The following is a 27,277-nucleotide window of genomic DNA, read 5'->3' on the forward strand; positions in this document are numbered from 1 at the left end:
TACACCCATATAACCATCTATCCATTCGTCCATCTATTTACCCCTCCGTCCATCCATCCATCCATCCATCCACCCATATATCCACCAATCTATCCATTCATCCATCTATGTATCCATCCCTCTATCCACCCATAAATCCAGGTCTCCATCTATTCATCCATCTATCCACCCATACACCCATCTATTTAACCATAGATGAATCTATCCATCTATCCATCTGTCTGTCCATCCATCCATCCATCTATCCACTCACACCCTCATATAACCATCTATCCATACGTCCATCTATGTGTCCCTCTGTCTGTCCATCCATCCATCCATCTATACACCCATATAACCATCCATCTATCCATCCATCCATCTATGTATCCATCTGTCAGCGATCCATCCACTCATCTACCCACCCATATATCCACACATCTAACCTATCCATTCCTCTATCCCTCCATCCATCCACCCAAATACTTTGTGTCACTGCGGTTCTGATGATGAAGGTCCACCACCCAAACAGTCTCTATAGAGGCCATTTAGCTTTCCCTTTCGATAGAAGGAAGTGATAACGGGTGGCTGACCAATTAAATACGTACAGAGCTCCCCTCTATGGTATCTCATATAACCTAAGGTAGGAGCACTCGGTGTAGATCAGCATTCCATCATATGCTGGATATTCTCAAAACCATCTAGCTGAACTCTTACAGACTAGATATTGTAGTCTTGTGGTTCTGCAGGACTGATGCTATTGGTTCACTGCTCTACATGGTTTTTATTTTATTTTCTACAGCGCAACAATCGTGTGTGTGTGTGTGTGTGTGTGTGTGTGTGTGTGTGTGTGTGTGTGTGTGTGTGTGTGTTTCGTGGAGTTCATTTTCTGCACTCATTCAAGTTTAATTGTCGAATCAAGAAAGCAGTGTAATTTCTTCTATTGCCCACACCAAGCCTCTAACACTCAGAGGAATGGTGACACTGCAGTGTGTGTGTGTGTGTGTGTGTGTGTGTGTGTGTATACCAGCAAATTGCATCTTGCAGAAGAAGTCTAACAGCTGGCGTAAAATGAAATTTCCTCGCTTCTTCTTTTCAGGGCTTTCATGATTCTAATTGGAGCCGACTATGCTGTTCCAGAACGTTGTTCATGTGTGTGTTTAAAGGTCGAGTCAGAGAAGAGTAAAACATCACCTGAAGTTCATTTCAGTTGTAATGCCACACTCTGGCTTATTCAGTGATCCTCCAGCACTTCTGAAAAGGACGATCAGCCCATTTCCTTTGGTTTCTTTCGATTGGGTGGTGTTACGGTGGTGTTACGCTTGGGGCCATGCTTGAATTGACCAGAGAGAGAGAGAGTCTTACGTTCGTTCCTCGCATCAACCAGAGCAACCCTTTTATTTATGGGTCACCTGTTGTCACCCCAACTCAAGTCTGTGTAGTTGAACAGTTGAACCAGTGACTAAACTAACAGTCTCTCTAACTTTTACTATCTACACTATATGGACAAAAGTATTGGGACACTGCCTGATTCATTATTTCAAGGGTATTAAAAATTGCTCCTGCTTTTGTTGGAGTAACCGTCTCCACAGTCCAGGGAAGAAAAATGCTTCCTACTACAGTTTGGAGGAGCATTGCTGTGAGGATCTGATTGCATTCAGCGACAAGAGCAGTGTCAGTGAGGGCAGGATGTTGGATGATCACCACTCCACCTCATCATTCCCAACTCTTCCCACAAGTATTGGATGGAGCTCCACCATCCATTATTTCAGAGAGAACAGTTCTTCCACTGTTCCACAGCTCAATGTTTGGGGGGGGGGGCTATATACCAATAAGTGCCAATAAGTTCATCTGCTCCAGAGAGTCCTATTCTATTGGAAGTACTTCTCTACAGGAACTAGACAAGCTGTGTATCTGTGCATTTGCACAACTGTGTCAGTAATGGGTGCAATGTAAAGTAGCTCAATGCATTCATTAGAAATGGTGTCCACAAATATTTGGACATAGTCTGTCTGTCTGTCTGTCTATAATCTGGGACATTGAAGGTTTGGTCTATCTGTCTGTCTGTTTGTCTGTCTATTTATCTGTGATATGGGACATGGAAGGGGTGGTCTGTTGACCTGTGTGTCCGTCTGTCTACTTATCTATAATATGGGACATGAAAGGTTTGGTCGATCTGTCTGTCTGTCTGCCTGTGTGCATCTGTCTATGATATGGGACATGGAAGGTTTGGTTGGTCCGTCTGTCTGTCTGTCTGTCTGTCTGTCTATTTATCTATGATATGGGACATGGAAGGTTCGGTCTGTCCGTCTGTCCGTCTGTCTGTCTGTCTGTCTATTTATCTATAATCTGAGACATGGAAGGTTTGGTTGATTTGTCTGTCTGTCTGCCTGTGTGTGTGTGTCTGTCTGTCTGTCTGTTCATCCGTCCATCCGGCCGTCTGTCTGTCTATGATCTGGGACATGGAAGGTTTGGTCTGTCTATCTATTTATCTGTCTGTCTGTCTATCTGTCTTGTCTATTTATCTATAATATGGGACATGAAAGGTTTGGACGATCTGTCTGTCTGTCTGTCTGTCTGTCTGTGTGCGTCCGTCCATCTGTCTGTCTGTCTATGATATGGGACATGGAAGATTTGGTTGTGCCGTCTGTCCATTTATCTATTATATGGGACGTGGAAGGTTTGGTCTGTCTGTCTGTCTGTCTATGTATGATATGGGACATTAAGGGTTTGGTCTTTCTGTCTGTCTGCGTGTCTTTCTATTTAATCTATGATATGGGATAATGTAAAGGTAAAGTCAGGCCTGAAAGCTCGTCCTGTCTTCTCACACTTTGACTGTTCGGTCACTTCTGTGTAGTGTATGGTATTGTTCCAGACTGGGACTAACCCAACTTTCAGATAGGTTCTAGAACCTAGAACTTTGAACTTCATCAAGGTTGTCTGTGACTAACTCACCTCTCTGACCGACTTGCGTTAAAGCCCACATCAATCATGAGCCTGCCAACAATCCCAGCGAACCATCCTCCTGCTCCTGTGTTCCATTCCCGGCGTATTCATAAACACTGCAACAGTCGAGAGTGAGAGGAAACCTCGGGGGAATCCCCAGCAAGAAAAACCACCTCTCTCTACAGGAGGCCGTGACTGGATTATTATTCGTACATGAGAATTTACCTCATAGACCCCCTCCACTCCCCCACCCCCCCACCCCCCCCCCCCACATGCCACTCATTTAGTTCTCTGACTCATGGCTCATAGTCTCTATTAGATTTGTAGCCTTGCGTGAGTCATTCAGGGAGATGCACGTTTTCTTACTGTAGGCTTGGCTGTAAAGTCAAGGAACTTTAACCGTTGGACAGCAGAGCCTTCAGATTGCCTTCATTCATCCCACAGTGCACTTTATTTAGTCCAGATTTGCCAGCCATCATAAAAAGCTTAGCTTTGCGCCTCCATTTCTGTACTGTCAGTCAGATTAATGATTATGGGCCAAGGCTAATTACCAGCATGGTGTTGCTTAAGGACTGCACGCATAAATCTTGGTTATTTTTAAAGATTGTTAATAATAGGAAGGACTGCAGTTCACCTTGATAAATATATGGGCCTGGGTAACGACCCTTTCGGCACAAAACTGTAAAGAATATGCCTCCCAGCGCGACCGAGCTCGACCTGGTACGCTCGACCTGGTACGCTCGACCGTTTGCAGTGATTAGAGGATTGATTCTGGCACCTTTATCACACAGCTAAAGATGCAGGAAGTGAAAACACAAATTGGGATTTAATTCATTTGCGTTAACGTGAGTGGAGTTTGTGCAGGGCTCTGTTTTTGCACTTGCAAACTTGATTTAACAGCAGAAAAGACACTGCTGAGTAGCTCTGGCTCTAATGCTGCCAGTGAAAAGTGGTGGTCTGTTAGTATAGTGTGGAACTCAGTAGCCACAGGATCAGAGTACTTGGAGCCACATCATCACACGGACAGATTACTTGCAATTGTCCTCGAAATTAGCCTAGACTATATTTGTTCAATTGTCTTTAAGGATGATGTATGTAAATGAGCTCTGTTCTGATAGGCTGCCTGTATTTTGCCACACCAACCACATTATTATTAATTAATGCAAGTTAATTTATGCCCCTAATACATCTTAACCTGACACTAGCTCTGATTGCAGGACTTCCTTGAGCTCTAGACTTTTTTTGGCCTCCATGGGAACAGTCTAGACATATCTGGCAAGTCAAGGTCAAGCTGCCAGTCATGGCTTGAACCCAGGACCTCTCTATGAATTCATCCAGAGAGTCCAGGTATTGGAGAAGCATATGTGAAAAGCATTAGTTTAAGAGTTCATTGAAATGTGGAGGATGAGTCTCAATCAGGTCCTGAACTGGATTAGTGTGAAAGGGTCCAGCTCCAACCCGGCTTGTGTTAGGTCCACTTCGGCTTAAGGAATGATGCATCATTTGGACGAGCTTATGACTTGCGACCTCTGAAATGCTTTTCTGTGAGGCAGACGCTGGTTGTATAACCGGTGTTTATTTTCCTGGCGCAGATGTGGAAAATTCCTCGTGACGCTTCAGCTGAGGACACTGGTGTTCTGAGTGAGCGCCGGTAAATGGACTTTCCGTCCTCAAGACTGCACTCTGAAGTCTTTCTGGGTGATTAACGTCTTTGCTGAGGGACTGATGTCTGTGTATTTCCATTAAATATGCATAAATTTTTTGTGTATCATAAACATACTGCGATTACACAGATTAGATGCTGTTCTGAGGGCTTTGCAGAGCAGTGATGGGAATATTTAGTGCTAATTTGCTAATGTAATATCCTGATCCATCTCTGTGAAGCTGCGCTGAGTAAGGTCAGGATCCTGTCCTCAGTCTCTCAGCATTACAGGAAGAGTAAGCACACATCTGTTTATCTGTCCCTCTATCCGTCTGTCCCTCTATCTATCTATCTATCTATCTATCTGTCTGTCTCTGTCCATCCGTCTGTCCCTCTATCCATCTATCTGTCTGTCTCTCTCTGTCCATCCATCTGTCCCTCTATCCGTCTGTCCTTCTATCCATCTGTCCCTCTATCTATCTATCTATCTGTCTGTCTCTCTCTGTCCATCCATCTGTCCCTCTATCTATCTGTCTGTCTCTCTCTGTCCATCCATCTGTCCCTCTATCTATCTATCTGTCTCTCTCTGTCCATCCATCTGTCCCTCTATCTATGTCTGTCTCTCTCTGTCCATCCATCTGTCCCTCTATCTATCTATCTATCTATCTATCTATCTATCTGTCTCTCTCTGTCCATTCATCTGTCCCTCTATCCGTCTGTCCATTTGTACATCTAGCTAGCTGTCTGTCTGTCTGTCTGTCTGTCTGTCTATCCACCCATCTGTCTATCTATCTGTGTGTCTGTCTAGCTATCTGTCTATCCCTCTGGCTGTCTGTCTGTCTATAAACCCATTAGTCTATCTATCTGTCTGTGTGTCTGTCTATCCACCCATCTGTCTAGCTATCTGCATATCCCCCCTGTCTGTCAGCCTGTCTGGCTGTCTAGCTATCTGTCTGTCTGTCGGTCTGTCTATCTAGCTATCTGTCTGTCTGTCTAACCTCCCATCTATCTGTCTGTCGGTCTATCTATTCACTCATTTGTCTGTCTAGCTATCTGTCTGTCTGTCTATCCACCCATCTATCCGACTGTCTTTCTACCTATCTGTCTGTCTATCTATCCACCCAACTGTCTAGCTGTCGGTCTGTCTAGCTATCTGTCAACCTGTCTATCCCCCGTCTGTCTGTCTATCTATCTATCTATCTATCTATCTATCTATCTATCTATCTATCTACCTATCTGTCTATCTGTCTATCTGTCTATCTATCCACCCTGTCAGTCCAGCCATCCATTCCTCTTTCCATTAAGTACGGTGTGGATCCTGTCCTCGGTTTCCCGTTTTTAAAGGAAGAGTAAACACATATGGGGTCACGCAGAGTCAATCTCGGTTCATTAAACAGACGTGAAGATTACACAGAGAGAAAGCCAGTAGGAGGCTTTTCCTTTTAATTGTTGTCACACTGTTTCCTGTGCACCTGTTCTCCGTAGTGGGTTAATTAGCCAATGAGCTAATGACATAGAGGCCTGTATGGGAGAAGTTTGTCGACCTGCTTGAGTACAGAATGGGCTTAGATTAACTAATGCTCTGTCTGCAGGTTTGTTGAAAGACAGGAGTCATAAACGCTTTAGCTTCCAGTAGCTCCATTCCCACTTAGAGCACCAGGGGGGAGCTTACTGGCAATGAGCTGTATGGTTATGGTCCCCAGATGTTCGCTTTCCGTGCCGGTTCTCTGCTATTGTTCCCCTACCTGGCTGTTTCTCACCACTGTTTCTACAGTACCCTTAATGTTTAGTGTGCTTCCAGCTCATCTGACTATTATCCCCAGAAGTCGCAGTTACCAGCAATAATAACAAACAGTGGTTGGAAATTGTAAATGAAAGATGCAGAACAGAAAGATTCACATAAAAAAATGGACAAAAGTATTGGGACACCTGCTTATCCATTATTCATCAGTTTATCTGCTTTTGTTGAAGTAACTGTCTCCATTGTCCAGAGAAGAAAGTTTACCATTAGATTTTGGAGGCAGATTGCTGTGAGGATTTGATTGCATTCTGTGACAAGAGCATTAGTAAGATCGGGAGGTTGGATGATTGATCACCACTCCACCTCATCAGCCCCAACTCATCCCAAAAGTATGTGGTGGAGCACCACCATCCATCATTCCAGATAACACAGTTCACTGCTCCACAGCTCAATACTGGGGGGCTTTATACCCCTCTAGCCCACACCTGGCATTAGGCAGCATGGTGCTAATACATTCATGTTTTTCTATTCTATTGGCAGCACTTCTCTAGAGACTAGACAAGCTATGTTTGCATGCATTGGCATTCTTTTAGAAGAACAGTGAATGAGCAGGTGTCCCAATACTTTTGTCCATGTAGCATATTTCCATGTGTCCTGTTACCTGGCTTATTTAACTAATGCCAGCGATAGCCAGAAGACCCAGTAAACATCGTTCTGAATTATTTATTGGTTTAAAAGTAATTAATTAAGCATTTTAATTAAACAATTATTTGCTAAGGAGATATTTTATATATTTATTTTTATTTTTTAAATTAATTAGCGCAACAGCAGCAGCATTCCCACTCCTGACCTGGTGTTGGCCCAGTCCATCTTTGACACTGAAGTGTTATCGCTGTCCCCTCGGCCCGCTGATGAGATGGGATGAGTGGGAGTTGCCAGACCCGGTGGAACGGGGGGGGGGGGGGGGGTGCTGTGGTGGATGGTGGACCGTTTCCATTAAGAGAGCATTCGCCGCGGGCCTTTGTTAGCATTGATCCTTCCTCTTTCAGGCTGTAACCAGGCCCGCTGATCCGTGACCATCTCATCTATCTTGCAGGGTTCGAGGGATCCCGCTGTGAAATTGACACCAATGAGTGTGGCTCCAGTCCGTGCCAAAACCAGGGCCATTGTGTGGATGGGGTCAACAGTTACTAGTAAGAACTGGAAGCAATCAGTTTTATATATATATATATATATATATATATATATATATATATATATATATATATATATATATATATATATATATATATATAATTTTTATTATTTATTTTTTTTTTTATAATACTTTTTATTTGTGAAAGAGGGATTATTAACCCTCTCAATTCTTGTGGTTTTCCTTTTTTTAATTACACTTTTAATTAAAATAGAAAAAATAAATCACATAAAAATAGTAGTATTTATGGATAGTTTAAGTGTACGGCCTTCACCCGTTCGCAGCCCACTGTATTTACATGAAGTGGGGGAAAAGCTTAAGCGTGCCTAAGCTGCTCCATCCCTCCCTCGAGGTAGGCAGGGTGTGACATGGCCGTGACTTGAAAGCACGGGTCTAAAAGGCGCCTGCCTGTCAAGAGGCAGTAAAAGTAAATGTGAGTGGATGTGCTCCGCCGAGACCCATTGATCTGGAGATGGGTACGTGTTGCAGGGTGAAGATGATAATGAGCGTGTGGAGCAGCTCCCCCACTCTCCATTGGCCGTAGAGAAGCCATCATGCAAGATCCTTAACAAGAGCTGCATCTTCAGTATTGACCTAGATCTGCTAAGCAGTCCATCCCACTGCTGGATGTAATGCAGGGATGCTGGTACGCACTGTAACTGGCTTTAGGCTGAGTGTGTCTATGAGAGTATATGGCCAAACATTTGTAGACACTTTAACTTGCACCCATTGTTGACACAGATGTGCAAATGCATGCACACACACAGCTTGTCTAGTCCCTGTAGAGAAGTACTGCCAATAGAATAGGACTCTGTGGAGCTTATGTACACGAACCTATTGGCACCATGCTGCCTAATGCCAGGCATGGGCCAGAGGGGTATAAAGACCCCCAGCATTGAGCTGTGGAGCAGTGGAAGAAATGTGGATGGTGCTCCATCCAGTACTTTTAGGATGAGTTTGGGAGACGGGGATGAGGTTGGGATGGTGATCATCCAACATTCTGCTTGCACTGTTGCTGAATGCAATCAGATCCTCACAGCAATTCTTCTCCCAAATCTAGTAGAAAGCCTTCTTCCCTGGACAGTAGAGACAGTTACTCCAACAAAAGCAGGACAAATTCCTTTTAATACCCCTGATTTAGGAAGAAACGATGAATAAGCAGGTGTCCCAATACTTTTGTCCATATAGTGGGACATTACTATACGTGATGGAGTTTGTTTTCTGAAGTTTGAGAACAAGATAAAAGGGATAAAATAAGAAATACAACTCAGATGAATCCAAATTTGAATTATTTGGACACAATAACAGAAGATGCGTTTACCGCAGACTAATCACAGCATCTGAGCACATAGCAAGAGTGAAGCATGGAGCTGGAAATGTCATGGTTTGGAGCTTCTGTGCTGCAGCAGGGCCTGGCAAGCTCTCCATTATAGAATCCACCATAAATTCTGTCTTGGTGGATTCTAGAGTGCCTGAGGAAAATGTGAGCTGAAGCTGAAGCAGAGATAGACCACACAACATGACAATGACCCAAAAACGTTCCAGTAAATTCACCAAAGAATGACTGAAAAGAAAGAAACTGAGAGTTCTGGAGGTCAAGGCCTGGATCTGTGGCTGTGCATGAGTAAACTCACAGCTGAGAGAATTCTGCATGGAGGAGTAGGAAAATCGTTCTCCCAGTCAGAGTCAGAGACTGGTAGGCGGTTATAGGAAATGCCTAATTGAGGTGTTTTCAGGGGGAAGATGCCAGCTATTAGGGCATAGGGTGTCCTAATGTTTACCTCCATCTTTCAGTACAGTATAGTGAGATCAAATGTCCAGATGTTTGTATATGTAAAGAAAGACAAGTTTTTTCACATACCACCTACATAAAAATAAATACATAAATAACAATAAGTCATTAAATTAACAGGAGAAAAAAAAGTTTATTTAAAATATAGATATATTTTTAAGTATTTTACTGACAGTATTTTTTTTCTTTTATAAACTGTATAAAATAAATCTCACAGCAGAATCCAGTGTATAACTTGTAAGACTTGGATATCCTGCAGTGAAGGGAAGCATTGATGGTTTATGATTATTGCCTGATCTTCTTTTCAAGCTGCTACTGCAAGCCTGGCTTTTCTGGCCAGCACTGTGAGGAAGACATCAACGAGTGCATCTCCAACCCCTGCCAAAACCAGGGCGTCTGCCAGGACCTCGTGAACAGGTAAGCACAACAACTAGCCCAGGCTGGCGTTCCGCTCCACAAGCCTAAATTGAGTATGACACTGTGGCCCGAATGCTATCTTCTAGCTATTTGTATTTAGCAAGCAGAGGAGGCCGAGGACGAAGGGGAAAAAAAAAACACAAGTTTGAAAGAAGCCCCCACGATGGTGGGTGTTCCTCTCTACAGCGCTCTGGCCTTTTCTCTTCCTCCTTGACATATATAAGCTGCCTCACTAAAGACAGGACTGAACTGGATTCAGCGGGAAGATATCATGGCCGTAGATTGGCCTTCCTCCGTTGGAGCTTCTCCTCACAAGGCTTAATAAGCACCCCGGGGCCTCCGGCGCCTTCGTCCGACAGATGGGCCGAGAAGTCCCAGGGCCAATTTAAGTCCTAAATGGTTTGTCTTCGCTCCGTCTCCTGTCGTCAAAGCAGCTCCCACGTGACCGGCTGCTCAGAACGTCCCGGCCCGGCCTCTTCTTCGCCAAATCGCACGGTCCATGGGAGTTCACATCAGGTGGAGTTCACGTCTCGCCTCCTTTCCCTCCCTCTCCGGGTGTCTCTTTGATAAAAAATAAATAAATAAATAAAAAGAACAGTCAGACAAGAACATGCTTAACCTTACTAAGTCCACCATGGTGTGTTTTTCAGGGCAATCCTTTGGGGTGGAGGGGGGTGGGGGTGGTATTTATAAAGGTAGCGGTTATATATGGAGCTATGGTGCATTAAAGAACCCCTTTTAATTGTTAGATATGTCCTATATTAAATATGCTACATTATACTGCATATGGTTTTGATGATCAATTATTGTATTGTCTATGGCTTTATTATTATTAATATTAATATTATATACAATAAAACTAACTTTTTATAAATTAGTCTACATAATGCAGTTTTTTTTTAATAAATATAAAATCTAAATTTAAAACACTTATTTGGACCAAGCAAAACTGTCAAACACAATGGTTCTTCCACTGGCCTTCAACTCTGCTACTGAACATACAGATTCTACTGTCCTGCAGAATCTGGACCCAACCCTAATCCACCCACCTGATCAAACAGTAGCTCCTGATTAGCTGAAGGAGCTGTGCTAGAGTAGGGTGGCTCTCCAGGAGTAGGGTTGAAGATCACTGGTGTAAGTGTGTAACTATTAAAGCAACAAAATTGGTGTTGCTTGCTCACAGGCTTGCTCACATATCCCTACAGTCGGGATATGTAACCTGCACTTCGAGCCACCACTAAGGGACACGTCGTTCTGGACAAGCTGGTGTTTAGCAGCAGCTATTACAATCGTTTTCCTGCCTGCTTCTCCAGAGTTCCACAGTGCAGATAGCAGCGTGCTGAGGCGGCGCTATTCTTCATATGACAGTCAGTGGAGCATCTTGGTGATTTTGAAGCTGCTATTTTTAAAGGTAAAAAAAGTGCTAAACTGATGTGTTTTTTTACACAGTGTGGATATGCACATTTGCACTGGTTACTGAATGTATATTATTATATTGTGTGTATATATATTGTATATATATTAATATATTGTTGTATATTATGGATAATCTTGTGGCATTCCCAGTAGATGGGAGTAGTACAGTCTACAGTCGATCCCCTACTTGATTAACTGTCATTTTATGAGTCTAATGAAAAATTTCATCAGAAAATGAACAAGTGCAGCTATTAGTTTGAATATCTATCATTCTATATGTTTTATTTTTCAAATGCCAGCATTATTAGTATTCCTCTGGCACGGTGCTCTTTCAGATGTAATTAAACAGACAGATTTGGGCTATCAGTTATTACAGTTTTCTACGGTGTCTTAAGCCCTATTTAAGCAGAATTAGTTTGACCAGAGGAGGCCTGTTAATGTGATGTCTCAGTGATTTGAGTGTAATTTAACTGTGTAATTTCCCCAAATTACTCCAGATAGCCTGCATTGAAACATCAGATGCTGAACGTTAATATCAGGTTCACACAAAACTAACGTTCAGGGCTAAACAAGCTCGAATAATCCAGTTTAAATAGGGCTTTAGTTTAGTATACTGAGTGTTTGCTCAGTGGTATTGATGAGATATTGTTAATTAGTCGCTGTAGTCCTACATGCGGGAGTAAATGGCCAGTAGGTCAAAACTCTAAAGCAATAGTGGGCTTCTGCTCATCTGTAGAAAGGACTATTATTTATTATGGTTCGATTATGGTTTATTAATAGCTCGGGGCTATTGATGACAGGGTTGTGGGTTCAATACCCGGGTTCGGCAAGCTGCCACTGTTGGGCCATTGAGCAAGGCCCTTCACCCTCTGGGCTCTGCAGCAATAGCTGCCCACCACTCCGGGCCTGTGTGCTCACTGTCCACTGTGTGTGTTTCACAAATGGTAAATATGGTTGAGAGTTTATGCAGTTTAGTCATCACTGGACGTCAGAAAAAGAGGTCTGCAGTTCAGAGTTGCTCAAAAAATGAAGCATTACGCAACTAAATACATCATCAGTTACAGAATTATGTAGTTAGATTGAAACAGCATGAACCAAACAACAGTAATGACTCAAGACCTCTAAAGAAGAAGCCTGGCAGTGAAGATCTTCGCTGTATTCCGAGCGTCTGCGGAGGATGCTCATTAGGCCTTGCCCAGCACTGTTCCTTTCGGCAGCATTTCCGCTTTCCTAAACTCCGAAATCTCTGGACGGATCAGCAGCTAGAGGGGTCAGAACATCGGGCCGAACGAGGGCAATCAACCACCGGCATCTGTTGCTCTATCGTGGGTTAGTTATTTATTTACTTTGCCCTGCGATTAACCACGCAAAGAGACCCGGGCAGGCGAATACATAAAACACACAGCAGCACTTTGATCATCTATGCACTTTGGTATATGGAGCGTTCGGGCAGTGACGGCGTTAGTATCGCTCCGAGCTTCTGCCAAGTACGTTGTGTAATGTTGGCCATGGGTTTGCATTCATTTATGTGTGAATTGCCATCAGTGTTGGTTTAATCCTGCTGGAAAATTCGGAATTTCTTTCGCTTTGCACACAAACCACACACACACACTCACACACGCACACACACACACACACACACACACACACACACACACACACACACTCTCACATATACTTATCATATATTCGTCTTGAATTTTCTTGTATTCCAGCTTTCGATGCTCCTGCCCACCTGGATTCTTCGGGGCCTTGTGCAATTTGGATGTAGACGAGTGTGAAGTCTCACCCTGCCTCCACGATGGCGTGTGCATCAACAAGCCTGGGAACTTCCTGTGTGCCTGCCGTCCCGGATTCTCCGGTATGTGTCCAGCGAACACACTAGGATAGTGGGGGGTGTCTCGATCACAGAAACGCAGGGAAGGCCGAAGTAATGGGGCCATACCAGACGTTTGTTCTTGCTAGGGTGCCTCACTAAAATCACAGTGGGAAAAAGTTGCTGAGCAGAACTGCAGGACTCGCCACGCAAACTCACTACAGGCACTACATTTCCCATAATGCCTCAATATCTTTCCAAAAGCTTGAATAGCCAGTGCCTTAAGTCCAGTTTTAGTTTTCACAGAGTGATGGTGCAGACTAAAGCCATTAAAACCAACCTAACCTAGACCAAGCAAAAGCATCATTAAACTAGCAAAGGCATTAAAAAATAGTTACGATATGCTAGCTAGTAAAAGGGGCATTATTAACACAAGCTTGCAAAATAAGCGTCATGATGTAGCCAATAAACACATGTCTGTGTTATCTGGCTGACCTGTATTTCAAAGGCAAAATGTTTTACATGTAGGGTTTTTTTTTTTGCCACAAAGGATTTTTTCATGCATGTGACAGTAGTAATAATAATAATAATAATAATGAGAAGAAAAAGAAATAGTACTATTATTACTAATGTTACAAAAATATTATTATTATTATTATTATTATTATTATTATCAGTAGTAGTAGTGGTATTGGTGGTGGTAGCAGTAGCAGCAGTAGAGGTAGTAACAGTAGTAGAAACAACAGCAGCTGTAGTAGTAGCAGAAGCAGTAGTCACAGTGGGGGTAGTGGTAAAAGCAATAGTAGCAGTGGTGGTAGCAGCAATAGTAGTGGTAGCAGTAGTAGGAGTAGTAGAAGGTGTAGCAGCAGTAGTCACAGTGGTGGTAGCAGCAATAGTAGTAGAAGCAGTAGTAGCAGTAGTAGTAGTATTATCCTCTAATATTTATAGGCACTCTGTACCCCCAGTACAACATGTACTCTAGAAATGCTCAATGTCTCCCAGTATTTCCAGAGCTATTTGTATTTATTTATTTTATTCATTTGGATTTCCTTCAGCAAATATAGCCAAAAAAATCACCTCTCACCCCAGAAGTAGGAGTGCTGGTCTAGAAGCAGTTTTGAGACCATGCTTGTAATAAATACAGAGGAACTCTACTTATGTCTGTATTTATTACTGTATTTATTACTGTATTTATAAGGAAATGGGCCTGTCTCACAAAGCAAGTTGAATTTAGATGGGATTTCTAACACAATAACAGATGCAGCTTCGCTTCACTCGTTTCATGAATGCGGTTTACAACTTTCCCTGTCAACCCAGGTTTGTAAACGCAAGCTGTAATTAATTTCCATGTTATTAATCCCCATGACGTTTACAACAGGAAGCTAATCATATAAAACATATGATGCAGATGAATTGAGCTTACTTACAGCACTTCTACAGTTAGACTGAAAAGTAGTCCGATCGGCAAGGAGCAGCACTGTCGTCTCTGTTCGTGATTTCTGGATTCTAATAATAAATAGTACTATCATTCCTAATGTTATTAATATATTATTAGTCATAGTAGCAGCAGCAGTAGTGGTGGTAGTAGCGGTGGTGGTAGCAGCAGTAGTAGCGGTGGTGGTAGTAGTGGTGGTGGTGGTAGTAGTAGTGGTGGTGGTTGTAGCAGCAGCAGTAGTGTTGGTGGTAGTAGTGGTGGTGCTGGTAGTAGTAGTAAGTAGTGGTAGCAATAATGGTGGTAGTGGTAGTAGTAGCAGCTGTAGTAATGGTAGCAGTTGTAGTAGTGGTAGCGGTAGTAGTGGTGGTAGCGGTGGTGGTGGTAGCAGTAGTGGGGGGGTAGTAGTAGTGGTGGTGATAGTAGTAGTAGTGGTGGTGGTAGCAGTAGTGGGGTAGTAGTAGTGGTGGTGGTGGTCGTGGTAGTAGTAGTAGCGGTGGTGGTGGTAGCAGTAGTGGGGGTAGTAGTGGTAGCAGTAGTGGGGGCAGTAGTGGCAGTAGTGGTAGCGGTGGTGGTGGTAGCGGTGGTGGTGGTAGCGGTGGTGGTGGTAGCGGTGGTGGTGGTAGTGGTGGTGGTGGTGGTAGTAGTGGTAGCGGTGGTAGTAGTAGTGGTAGGAACAGTAGTGGTGGTAGCAGTGGTGGTGGTAGCAGTAGTAGTAGTGGTAGGAACAGTAGTGGTAATATTTAAATTATTAAAAAAATGAATATTTTTCATTTTATTGTTTGGCAAAAATATTAAATGCAAAATATTCAGAGCCTCCGTCTCAACATTGGTGCAAATATGTACACATCAACCAAAAAGCCCATTTCAGGTTTTTATGCTGCTGTTGTCAAACATTATTATTACAATTTCAGGGTTGGCAGGGCCTGGTGGGGTGGGGGGTGGGGGGTCATTAGAAACGAGTGTAGCATCGTTTCATGGGGCATTAGGCTCAATAGCAGCCATACATGTCCATGCAATAATAGTACCTCCATCATGTTTGACAGGTGAGGTGGTATTGCTTTCCTTCTCCATAATCCAGTTAATCCTGCTTTTGTCCATCTAAAAAATCTTGTTCCAGAACTGATCAAGGTTTTTAAGGTGTTTTCCACCAGTCTGTGGGAATGCCAGTGGTTTGCATCTTTAAATAAATCTCTGTATTTTTGTAGTCTGCTGTTTGTTGGACTATGTCAATGATACGACCACCTCATCGAGAGCGCTGTTGACTTAATTGGATGTTGTAAAGGGAGTTTTCCTTACATGGCAAGAATTATGAGCCCATTTACTTTAATTGTTTTCGTCTTTTGATGTTGTGGAGCTCGCCTGCATCCCTTCTTATGAAGAAATTAAGTGTAAATTCAAATTTGGCCTCAATTGTTGATGAGCCTTGCTAAAATAAAGGGGCCGATTTGTCATGAATTAATGAGAGAACAGGCCATGAAAGAGCTTGTTAATCAATTATCCAATTACTTGAATAAGAAAAATGTCTGTAATTCCTAAACCATAAATAGTTTGGGTAAAAGCATTGAATTAAAGCTAAAACTTCAATCATTTCCTCATTTCAAATCCAAATATAAATGACATCACAAATGTTAGAAAGAAAATTTAGAAAATGTGGACCAGTGGTCCACTTTCCTTCAAGTGTGCAGCATTTCAGTGCTTTGTAAATACCAGCCATTGCGTCTTTAGGCCACACCCATCCAGCTTGGTTCTCACAGATAAGAAAAAAAAAACAATGTCCTTGTTGGTCAATGTCTTTAACCCCTGTAGACCCTGTAGGTAGGCCCACAGATTCATCACTCTCCTAACAGTACAGTCATAATTAATATTAATTAATATCATCTTCATAGGCCCCAAAATTGAACCCTGTGGGACGCCACGAGATGCGCGAAACCTCATATTTGGCAAATAATTTACAGTAGTTTGCACTGCATTAAGATAATAACTAAATGATAAATTGAAGCTTCATAGGATTAAACATCCCTAACACACACACACACACACTCGCCCAGCCTGTAGGGACCATGCTTCTCACATCCTTGCCAGGTGCCTTAATGGAAAGAACACACAAGCCTCACAACTGTTTAACCACCAGAATTAGAGCCCTCACTCACATCTACATCTTCAGTGCATACAAGCACCCCCCCCCCAATAAAACTCAGTACCACTTGTTATGCTGCGTCCAGTTAACCAGTCCCCTTCCTTTCGCTATTCCGTCTCCGCTAGTATTGTTACTTACTTCATGCCTTTGGCTTATTTCCTTCCTTTTCAGCGAGCACAGACGGATATCGACGCTTTTTATAGTTGAGACCACCTAATCTTGACCGCTGTCAGCCTGAGCCCAAGATTAATTTCATTTGTCCTCAGCACTGCATCATCAATTTATCCTTTTCCACAAGGAGGGGAAAAAAAACACTCTCAGAGGTATAGGCACTCCTGAGAGAGGCTCAACCTGACACACCAGCCCCAATTCCCCAAGAAGCAGCTTTTATTATTAGGCCCCCTGTTCAAGCTCGTACAAGTCATTACTTTTTCCCCCCTCGCTCTCAGCTCATCTGAGGCAAGAGAGACGTGTCCCCGGAGAGAGCGGCCAGAGGATATATTTTGGATCGGCTCACCCGACCAGAGCTTCACGGGAAATATTTGCCCTAATAAAACATGCGACACTGCCGCAAAAAGGGAAAAAAGAGAATGAAGAAAGTGCGTGCGACAAAACTCAATATTCTGCTACCCCCCGGTGTCGGTCGGGCCACTTAGGGCCATGACTGCACCTGTGCCGCTGTACTGCTGTGCTGCTGTATTTCCACGGCCTACAGTAAACGCTATGGAGATCCTACAGCCCATTATTAATGGGATCATATTGTAGAAAGTTCCATTTTTCCTTAAAGTTTCATCATCAGTCGGTTCAGTACATCCATGAAAACCAAGCTGCTAAAAAAAACACCAAATCCACCTAGTTTTAGGCCCCTAATCCCATTATTCTAAGTCATGTCTCTCAGCAGTGAGAGAGGTTCTACTGTAGAAGCTCCAGATCTCATCAGAACAGATAAAGCAGCTGAACATAAATCCAGTAAAAAGGAGAAACAAGAGCTTCTCATTCTGAAGAAAGAAAGTAGTGAGATCTTGTCTCACGGTGAGCTAGTCTGAAGAACAGAGCTCGGTTCCTCCAGGTTTCTCCTGGATGCCCCTTCCCCAGTCCAGCCAGCACAGCGTGGAGGATGTGTTCAACTCCATCAGCAGCAGCAGCAGCAGCAGCAGCATCAGCTCACCTGATTTACCATCATTAAGCCCTGATTTACCACCAAACCAGGTGTTGATCTGAGGAGAACTCTAAATAATACTAGACTCCATGAGAGAGGAGAACTTTGGAGATGTTCATCTAATGGAGGAGAACCACCACCACTTTCTGTTTATTCTAATATTAGTGATTTACTGAGGAGATCAGCAGCTCTTACTTCTAGCTTAGTCCTAGATCCTAATTTTAACCCTAATTGAAATGCTGCTGATGAATAGCTGAGTAGGACACTGTGAAGCTCCGCAACCCCATTTCCAAATGGAAGGCTCCTGCTTCCTGTGGAAGCATTATTCTTGACGCTCTTCAGGTATGAAGATTGCTCCATTTTTATCCGTTGGAGCTGCGAGCTGCGTTTCTGTGTGGCTGGAACGAGAATGAAGATTTGGGTTATCTGTATGTTTCTACACTCTGCAGTAAACGCTACTTTCAGTGTTGTCATGGCTGTCGCGTGCGGCGCTGGGAATGTATGCACTACAATAAAAGTGTGACAATGGGCCTTCTTTCAATAGGCCGAGGCCGGCGGCTCCGTGCTCAGGCCTCTCTTTTCAGCGTAATGTAGACTTACCTCCGAGGCGACTTCCAGTGCAAATAATAACCCAGTTTGAATAGAGCCAGATGCTCCTGGTTCAGATTATACAGAGCGCCTGATAGAGGACTGAATGCCTCCGTCCTATAATGATAGAGCTGTAGTATCTCTGATGCTATATTCCCACTCGTCCTCCTTCCCTTTCTTCACTTTCTTTTTTTTCCCCTCCTCTCTTTCTTTCGTGCCGCACTCTCTCTGGGACGGCAAATCTGATAATACACTGTGGATTTAGGAAGTTCCTGCAGAGAGGAGTAATTGAGGCTAGGGGAAGGAGATTATGTGGTTTTTCCTACTTTCTTAGATGAATGCTGCGCGATCCCTTAAGAAAGCTAACATTCGGATTAAACATAACTGCTCCGTAATCTCTCCCCTGCCTCGCCTCTCACTTTCCGCAAAGCCAGATGTCAAGACGCATTATTTATCACTTCTGTCAAGGAAGTGCTGATTTGAAGGGGTTCTTATAAGCGCATTAACCCTTACAGTCACAGTTGCTGCTGTAATTGCAACAAAAACATGTGTTTTTTTATTGTGGCTCAATAACACAGCAGACAAATTCAGTTAAAAGATCACATTATACATTTTTATTGGCCAATTAAAGATTAGCTTGTTTTAATATGTTGAATTGACTCCTTATCCTTTATATTTTACCATATTCATCAACATAAAATTCAGAATCAGGATAAATTTGCTTTAAAAATGTAATTAATGATTTAACAGATATTTAACAGATATTTTCATTTCAAACGGTCCCCTGTTGGCGAAACCAGGTATTGACTCAGGTCGAGCTGAGGGGCGGAGCGGAGCTAATCATATAAGGGCCGATTCTGTCAGTACTCGAGTCCCCGTGTTCTTGAGAACCAGTCAGAAGTTGAAGCCCAAGTACTGCTCTACTCAAAGGTCCACATCTAGCCAAGTACGGTCCGAATCCCCGGGTGTGTTCTCGCTCCGGCCGTGTCATCGAGGATGCAGCAGGTCGTGACCTGTGTGGATTTGGCACAGCCAAATATCCCAGAATGCGTTACTCACCACGATGCTGTGCCCATTGCAAAATTACTGTACAGCGCCCTCTAGTCTTCAGGAGTTTGTGCTCACGGGTCGAACTTGCCAAGACGGAAGTACCAGGAACACCAGACCCAACTTGGGGTACTTCGTATTGGGAATCCCCCAAGAGCTCCTGCTTGTCTAGGCCTAGCTGTGATTAAAAATAATAAAATAAATAATAAAACTTAAAAGGAATCATCAAACGTTTAGATTTAACCGATACTTCAAATGATTGTCACATTGTCTCCCCTTGTTGGGGAGACCCGGTATTGCCGCTCCCAGCTGCGGCTCCGCCTCTCAGCTCGATCTGATTCAGATCATATCTGATTGTAGTGGAGCTCATTAGCTTATAGGTAGGAATGAGAGCAACCACATGCCACGCCCCCTTTTGGGTGAAAGCAGACCCAGTCATAGTGCTGCTGACGAATTGGAAGCACTGGTGTCACCAAGCCTAAAAGCTGCTGTGTGGTTTACGAGAAGGGACGTGTGGGTTTAGGCCATCCTCAGAGAGGAGGAAAATGGTAAACTGTGAGACCTGACCAGTTAACACATGCATATCTGGTCCAAACCCCTCATCTCAGGTCAGTTAATGATGCTAAACTCAACCGTTCTAATGTTAAAGGCCAGAGAACTGTTGATGTTGATGCTGATACAGCACTGAAAGAGCAGAACCTGGAACAGTTGCTAGCCAACAGATAACTCACCAGGACTGAAGTTTCCAGATTTGTTGAAAGATTTGTTGATAAATTAAATTGGGATTAAATTAATCAGTAAATTAGTTATTGTTTAGGGCAACATAATGGGCAGGGTTCGTCCACTTGGAGATGGAGGCATACTGAAAGAACACTCTGCACCCTTAATTAACCAGCAATGGCATGAAATGATCGTTTGTCTGGCTGGACATGGCTTTACGACTCCTCATGGCTGTAAATCGGCCTAACTAAATTCTCAAAGACCTAGAAATTTGTATTTACCACCAGTCTACTCCCCCAGAGGAGTTCGGGTATATACATAGTTATAAGGCCATTACGCTGGATGTGTTACTCTTATCCATGAGGGCTTGGCTAGGCCTAGTTGTGAACTCTCTGGAATACCAACGTAAAAATACTGATATTTCAAACTGCTTTTGAGACTCTGTGTTGACTCTGGAAGCTCTGGTTTCTCCTAGGCTCCGCCCCTCACCAGATTCAGCTCATACCTGATTGTAGTGAAGCTCATTAGCTCCTGGCAGAAAGGCTCCGGTTCGGTGAGGCCTAGTTATGAAGTGTTTTGACCTCCTTTATAAAAATATAAACACTTTCCCCCTGCTGGGGAGACTTGATATTGCCTCTCCCAGCTCTGGCTCCGCCTGGGCTCCACCTGGGCTCCGCCTCTCACCTAATTTAGATCATTGTAGTGGAGCTCATGAGTTCCTGGTATATTCACTCCTGTTTGGCTGGGCCTGGGTGTGAAGTCTCTGTAATCCGTACCACACAAATGCTGTAAGTAAAATCCCAGGCACAGAAAAACAGAAAAGAATGCACCAATAAGCCAGAACATTAAAACCACTGCCAGGTAACATGGATATCATTAAATCTGGCTTCAATACGACATGTCAGGGTGTGGATATGTGAGGCAGCAAGTCCTTAATCAGTTCTTGAAGGTGATGGAGGTGTTAAAGCAGGGAAAATTAGGCAAGCAAATGAACCTTTTGAGACATTTTGACTTGATGTTCCAGACGACTGTCTAGACGAAGGCTCACTGTTGCTCATGGAGGCTCCACCTCACAACTTAGAGGACTTGCTAACATCTGAAGGTGCCCACATAACATGGGAAACCTTCAGAGGTCTTGTGGAGTCCATGGCCCCGACAGGCCAGAGCTGTTTTGGTGACACAAGAGGGATCTGCGCAATGTTACGGTTTTAATGTTATGGCTGATTGGTGGGTTTGTTTTTTGGGCTGCAAGGAGCGACGTAATGAAGGGCTCACTTAAATAAATAATTCACATAAATAAGAGAGGCTCCGCAAGGAGCGCCAGCAATAACGGAGAGACACCAGAATGGCTTTACTCGCATTCATGGGTTAATTTAGGATCCGCAGCAGTAATTCATGCTCGGTCGATAACGTAGCACTCCATCATCATTGTTTGTGTAGGCAGCTCGCCTGACAGAAATAAATTCATTACAACTTAACCACCATGTCAGTATTGAGGGAATTAGCACCTCCTGTGAACGGGCAATGGGGAGAAACGTTTTAATTATAAAATGTTAATGATCTGCCTCATTGTTATTTTTCCCTCTTCCTTCTTTATTTATTTTTTTCTGCCTTCGAGGCTTCGGAAGAAGTGAATAGGTCGAAAGAAAAACGTCTTCAGCTAGGACGTCTGGCTGCTATCTTCTCAAACTTTGTTCTGCTTGCTGTTCGTAGCCTGAAGTAACTGAATTAAATGTTTAATTAATAGCTGCTGACCAACAGTGCCAACAGTGACGACCTTGGTTTCAGTGCTGGACGCAGCCAGACCCAACATTTTATGAATGATATCTATATAAACTGTTAGGCCTGTTATACTGTAATGTCCTAGTCTGGTTAATATATTTCTTTTTAGGTTTTTAAGGTGCTCATATTTTTCACTGTACTATGTACGGCAAAATAATTCAAATAAATAAGAAATGCTCCACAAAGAGCGCCAGCAATAACGGAGAGACACCAGAATGGCTTTACTTGCAGGATCCGCAACAGTAATTCATGCCCCTAAACATTTGACCCATCTGTGGTAGTGAACACACACACACACACACCAGTGAACTAGGGGAGGTGAGTACACACACACACCCAAATGGGCACACCCGGTGGGCAGCCAACTCCAGCGCCCGGGCAGCAGAGAGGGTAAAGAGCCTTGCTCAAGGGCCCAACAGTGCCCAACAGCTTGCCAAGCCCGGGAATCGAACCCACAACCCTGTTATCAATAGCCCAGCGCTCTAACTGCTGAGGCACCACTGCCCCTAAATAAGATGTTTTGAGCACTGGCATGGTCCCTATACTGGGAATTGAACCAGAGACCCTGTGGTTATAGGGACAGCGCCTTAGTTCACTGGACCACTCTGGTTCCATGTAGCTTTAAAGGTGCCAGATAAGGCATTTATTGAGTATTTGAAGTTGTTCTTTGATGTATAAATAGCCTGTAAAGTCTGTAATAATCTAATATAAGCCAATTTACCACCCTGTTATATTGCTTCAGAATGAATCACGCTTATTTTCCTTGTGTAAAAATTACATAATTGTTCTAATTGGCTGGTTTACAACACCAGCGTTGGCTTACGGAACCTATATGGTGTTCTTATTGACTTGTGTAGCTTAGAGGTATCTATGAATTTTTAGTCTATTCAAACTAGCTGAGGTTATTCTTGAGCAAACAGTGAAGCACTTTTGTAAGTCGCTCTGGAGAAGAGCGTCTGTTAAATGCTGTAATTGTAAATATACTATAGCATAGCTTTAGCAATGGCTTCAAGTTAGCATAGCTTTGACAAATACACTGTAATTAATCCATCTTCCTGGACAGTGCTGCTGTCCTCTCCTTGAGTCCTCTCAGTGTGATGTGCTGTTGGCAAGCTGAAGAGATTGTAGACAGTTAGCTTCTAGCCTTGCCCACGTTTCACTTCTCTGGGTTTGCCTCTCTTTTGAGTCTTGCTGGTAAAAATAGTCATCAAAAAGACAGTGCTTTGCATTTTGACGGGAGTTTAGGTCCAGTTTGTTTTTGAGGGAGTGGACAGTGGAGAGAAGAGATGGTGAAAGGTGAAGGCTAGCATCAGCCTGGGTCTGGTTCCCGTAGCAACCATAATTCCATAATTAGGAGAGTCTGCAGGTGATGAGCTGCTCTCCAGTATCAACAACACAATTTTTTGCCAGCTTTGACTAGACTAGAGCATTCTTTAGTGGGCGGGGATTATGTTTTTGTATTTTTTGGGGGGTATAAATATAAACATAGGTCAAGACTGTGATGTAACAGTTTTGGGGGTTTCAGAATCGGCCTGTTTTACAGCTCTGTTTTGGTTCTGCTGGCTGTTCTTTTGTTGGAGGAACAGCAGTGTTTGAGGTTCACCGTTTGTCTCTTCCAGCTACTGATCTCTCATTATTCACCCATCCTAAGATAAACCCAGTTCTCCACTCTAGAGCCCCTATAAACGATCAGCTCCTGGCTTTGTGTGGAGAGTTGTAAGTCTTGGGAAATGGACTTGCTGTTGTGTTTGTATAATGGCCCGGCAGGAAGACGTATGGCTCTTTGCTCTTTGGTATCACGGTTTACAGCGGGGCGATGGCTATCTTTTTATCGGGGTGATTTGTCAAACTGTGTTTGGGCGTCTACAGCCTGATTCATTGAGTGCGCTCAAATTTGAGGCTGAGATGCTTATCCACACTCTGTTATTACACACAGTCTAGTTCTTAGTTGAGCAGAAATGCTGCATCACGTTTTACACTAATTAGAACAATGATAAATGAATGGACTGTGCATTGATTAGAATAAATGGCTGGATAGATTGACTTATTGATTTGTTACTTGGATGTTTATAAACCATATAAACCCATAAATGTTTATTTAATTACATATGTATCAAATATTTAATACATCCGCAGAACAAATCCTTTTTAATGAATAATTGATTTGAATTATTGATCAGATTAATTGCTAATTTACTGCTAATTAATTGTATACTGAAGCCTGACTTGGACATTAGACATAATACTTATTTACTATATTAGTCTTTATTCATTATCATAACCATCATTATTTAGATATTTGAGTTTTTCTGAAAATCACCAATAATTGCATTATTTGTTATAACAATCAAAAATAAACACTGTTACCACCCTGTTATGCAAATGATTGAGCATATATTCTACCTAAATGCATGAATTACTTTTAATGGCAGCATTTTGGTTCATTCATTGGAAGTTGATTCATTCTACATAGTACCAGGTGCATTGTTTAATACATTTGAGTTAATTAAGTAAATAAGAGATTAAAAATGTATTTGAGTTGAGATGCTACTCCTCAGTAATTGGAGTGTGAAAAACACTAAATCAGTATTTATTCAGTCAATTGTGTCTCAAATTCAAAAGCCTTGGTTAAAATAATGGAATCCCTGTTATGTTAGTATGAGTTCCCGCAAAACAGGAGTTCAGTCGATCAGTGTTTGGTTTACAAAGAGAGACAGTGAGCGTTCAGGTGCTGTAGGTTCTCTACTCATCATTAGTTACAGACTAAATAATAGTAATAGCGTAACAGGGTGGTTACAGTGTTTGCTGTGCATTACTAAAACTAAAAATACAGTTATACAGTTAAAGTGTGTGTGTGTAATTTTGTGGGTGAAATGAAAAGGTTGCATTTTGCTATGTGTATATATATATATTTGTTTTTTTTGTTGTTGTTTTTTTATTGTTCAAATTACTAATAGTTATTAGTTATTTCCAACATGCAAATGATGTGTAAAAAATGTATGTGTATAACGTTTTTCAAAATATATCTTATATTAATTTTTATTTATTTATTTTATTGCTCAAAATCATTAAAACTTGCAAAATGCGACCTTTTCATTGCACCCAAGGTGAAAAGACTGGCTATATATATATATATATACAGTCATGCCCGAAAGTATTCATACCCCTGTCAAAGTTTGACTTAAATTCACTTTTATTTAACCAGAAATTATATTTTTGCCTGGAAATGACACAGGCATCTCCCAGGAGATAACCCGATGATGTACAAGAGGCATCATTGTGGGAAAAAATATTTCTCAGCTTTTATACACATTTGAACAAAAAGTGGCATGTCCAAAATTATTCATACCCTTCTCAATAATTAATAGAAAAGCCTTTATTGGCTATTACAGCAATCAAACGCTTCCTGTAATTGCTGACCAGCTTTTTGCATGTCTCCACTGGTATTTTTGCCCATTCATCTTTAGTGATGAGCTCCAACTCTTTCAGGTTCGAGGGTCTCCTTGCCATCACCCTGATCTTTAGCTCCCTCCACAGATTCTCAATTGGATTCAAGTCAGGACTCTGGCTGGGCCACTGCAAAACATTAATGTTTTTGTCTGCTAACCATTTCTTCACCACTTTGGCTGTGTGTTTTGGGTCGTTGTCGTGCTGAAATGTCCACCGGTTCCCAAGGCCAAGTTTCTCTGCAGACTGCCTGATGTTGTTGTTGAGAATCTTGATGTATTGCTCTTTTTTCATGGTGCCATTTACTGCGATCAAGTTCCCTGGTCCATTGGCTGAAAAACACCCCCAAAACATTAGGTTCCCACCACCATGTTTGACAGTGGGGATGGTGTTCTTAGGGTTGAAGGCTTCTCCTTTTTCACGCCAAATGGTGCACACATCATTGTGGCCAAACAATTCAATTTTTGTTTCATCTGACCATAAAACAGAACACCAGAAGTCTTCTTCTTTGTCCAGACGAGCATTTGCAAAGGTCGAGCGGGCTTTTGTGTGCCTTTTCTGGAGAAGTGGTGTCCTCCTTGGCCTGCGTCCGTGGAACCCAGCAGTGTGCAGTGTCCGTTGAACTGTCTGCCTTGAGATGTCGCCACCAGCAGAGTCCAGATTCACCAGGATGGCCTTGGTGGTGATCCTTGGATTTTTCTTCACCTCTCTCACTATTCTCCTGGACAGCACAGGTGTCACTTTTGGCTTCCGAACACATCTTCTGAGATTTTCCACAGTGCGGAACTTCTTGTATTTTTTAATAATACTTTGCACTGTAGCCACTGGAACTTGAAAACATTTTGATATGGCTTTATAGCCCTTTCCTGACTTGTGAGCGGCCACAATGCACAGCTGCAGGTCCTTAGTGAGCTCCTTTGTCTTAGCCAACTGCAGAGAGCTGCTGTTTTTCTCCTGTTGAGTTGATTAAAACAGCTGTTCCCAATGAATCAGGGTAATTAGGATGCTTTAAAACAGCTTGGACTATTTGGAATGGTATAGAACTTTGGATTTTCCCATATACTGTGACAGTTTTCAAAGGGTATGAATAATTTTGGACGTGCCACTTTTTGTTCAAATGTGTATAAAAGCTGAAAATACTTTTTCCCACAATGATGCCTCTTGTACATCATCGTGTTATCTCCTGGGAGATGCCTGTGTCGTTTCAAGGCAAAAATATAACTTCTGGTTAAATAAAAGTAAATTTAAGTCAAACTTTGCCAGGGGTATGAATACTTTCGGGCATGACTGTATATATATAGTTATATGAATTTTTATTTATTTATTTTTAATGGTTGCATTGCTCAAATTATATAATTTCCAACAAGCAAAAAATATATATTTTATATTTATTATTTATTTTATTGCTCAAAATTATTAAAACTTTATTGTTTAATTTTTTAAAAAATGCAAAATGCGACCTCTTCATTGCACCCAAGGTGAAAAGACTGGCTAATGAACTGATTAACTCCCCCAAAGGTACACGGTGTGAGCTGAATGTGGACGAGTGCATCTCCAGTCCGTGCCACAACGGCGGGAGGTGTGTGGACGGCCCTAACGGCTATCAGTGCCTCTGCTCCAACGGCTTCATGGGCTTGGACTGCACCAGTGACATTGACGAATGTGCCTCGAGCCCCTGCGTTCACGGGAGGTGCGTGAGCTTGTCTGTACCCTATCAAACACTGCGTTTTCACCGCCACATGATGAAGTGCCTTCTAATTGGCCATCACAGCACAGCCACAAACGACGGAGCCCGTGAGCTTTTCAGGACCAATTAAACACGCCCCGAGTCCCTGTCAGCTCAGTCTCAATTAGCTGTTTGCCAGTCTGCTAGCACTCTGCAAACAAGATGAAATTAGTCATTACCACCTGTTTCTGCCTCCTGGAGTCTCCAGCCAAGTTCAACATTTGACTTCACTGAGACGCGCTAATGCCTCTAATGCTAAGTGTTTCAGATGCTCTCTCAGTAAACCCAGACA

The 27,277-nt window shown here is 42.7% G+C and overlaps 1 protein-coding gene across 1 annotated transcript in view; it reads left to right on the forward strand.

The window, feature by feature from the left end:
- The window catches only part of eys (eyes shut homolog), a 334,776-nt gene that overhangs the window by 132,256 nt on the left and 175,243 nt on the right, over positions 1-27,277 (forward strand). Inside the window, exons 23-26 of the mRNA XM_072669909.1 lie at positions 7,405-7,501; positions 9,605-9,712; positions 12,844-12,989; positions 26,778-26,949. Coding sequence (XP_072526010.1) covers positions 7,405-7,501; positions 9,605-9,712; positions 12,844-12,989; positions 26,778-26,949 — 523 coding nt within the window. The remainder of the gene's footprint in view (positions 1-7,404; positions 7,502-9,604; positions 9,713-12,843; positions 12,990-26,777; positions 26,950-27,277) is intronic.

Source organism: Salminus brasiliensis, chromosome 24 (assembly GCF_030463535.1).
Source record: "Salminus brasiliensis chromosome 24, fSalBra1.hap2, whole genome shotgun sequence".
In the NCBI taxonomy this organism is placed as follows: domain Eukaryota; kingdom Metazoa; phylum Chordata; class Actinopteri; order Characiformes; family Bryconidae; genus Salminus; species Salminus brasiliensis.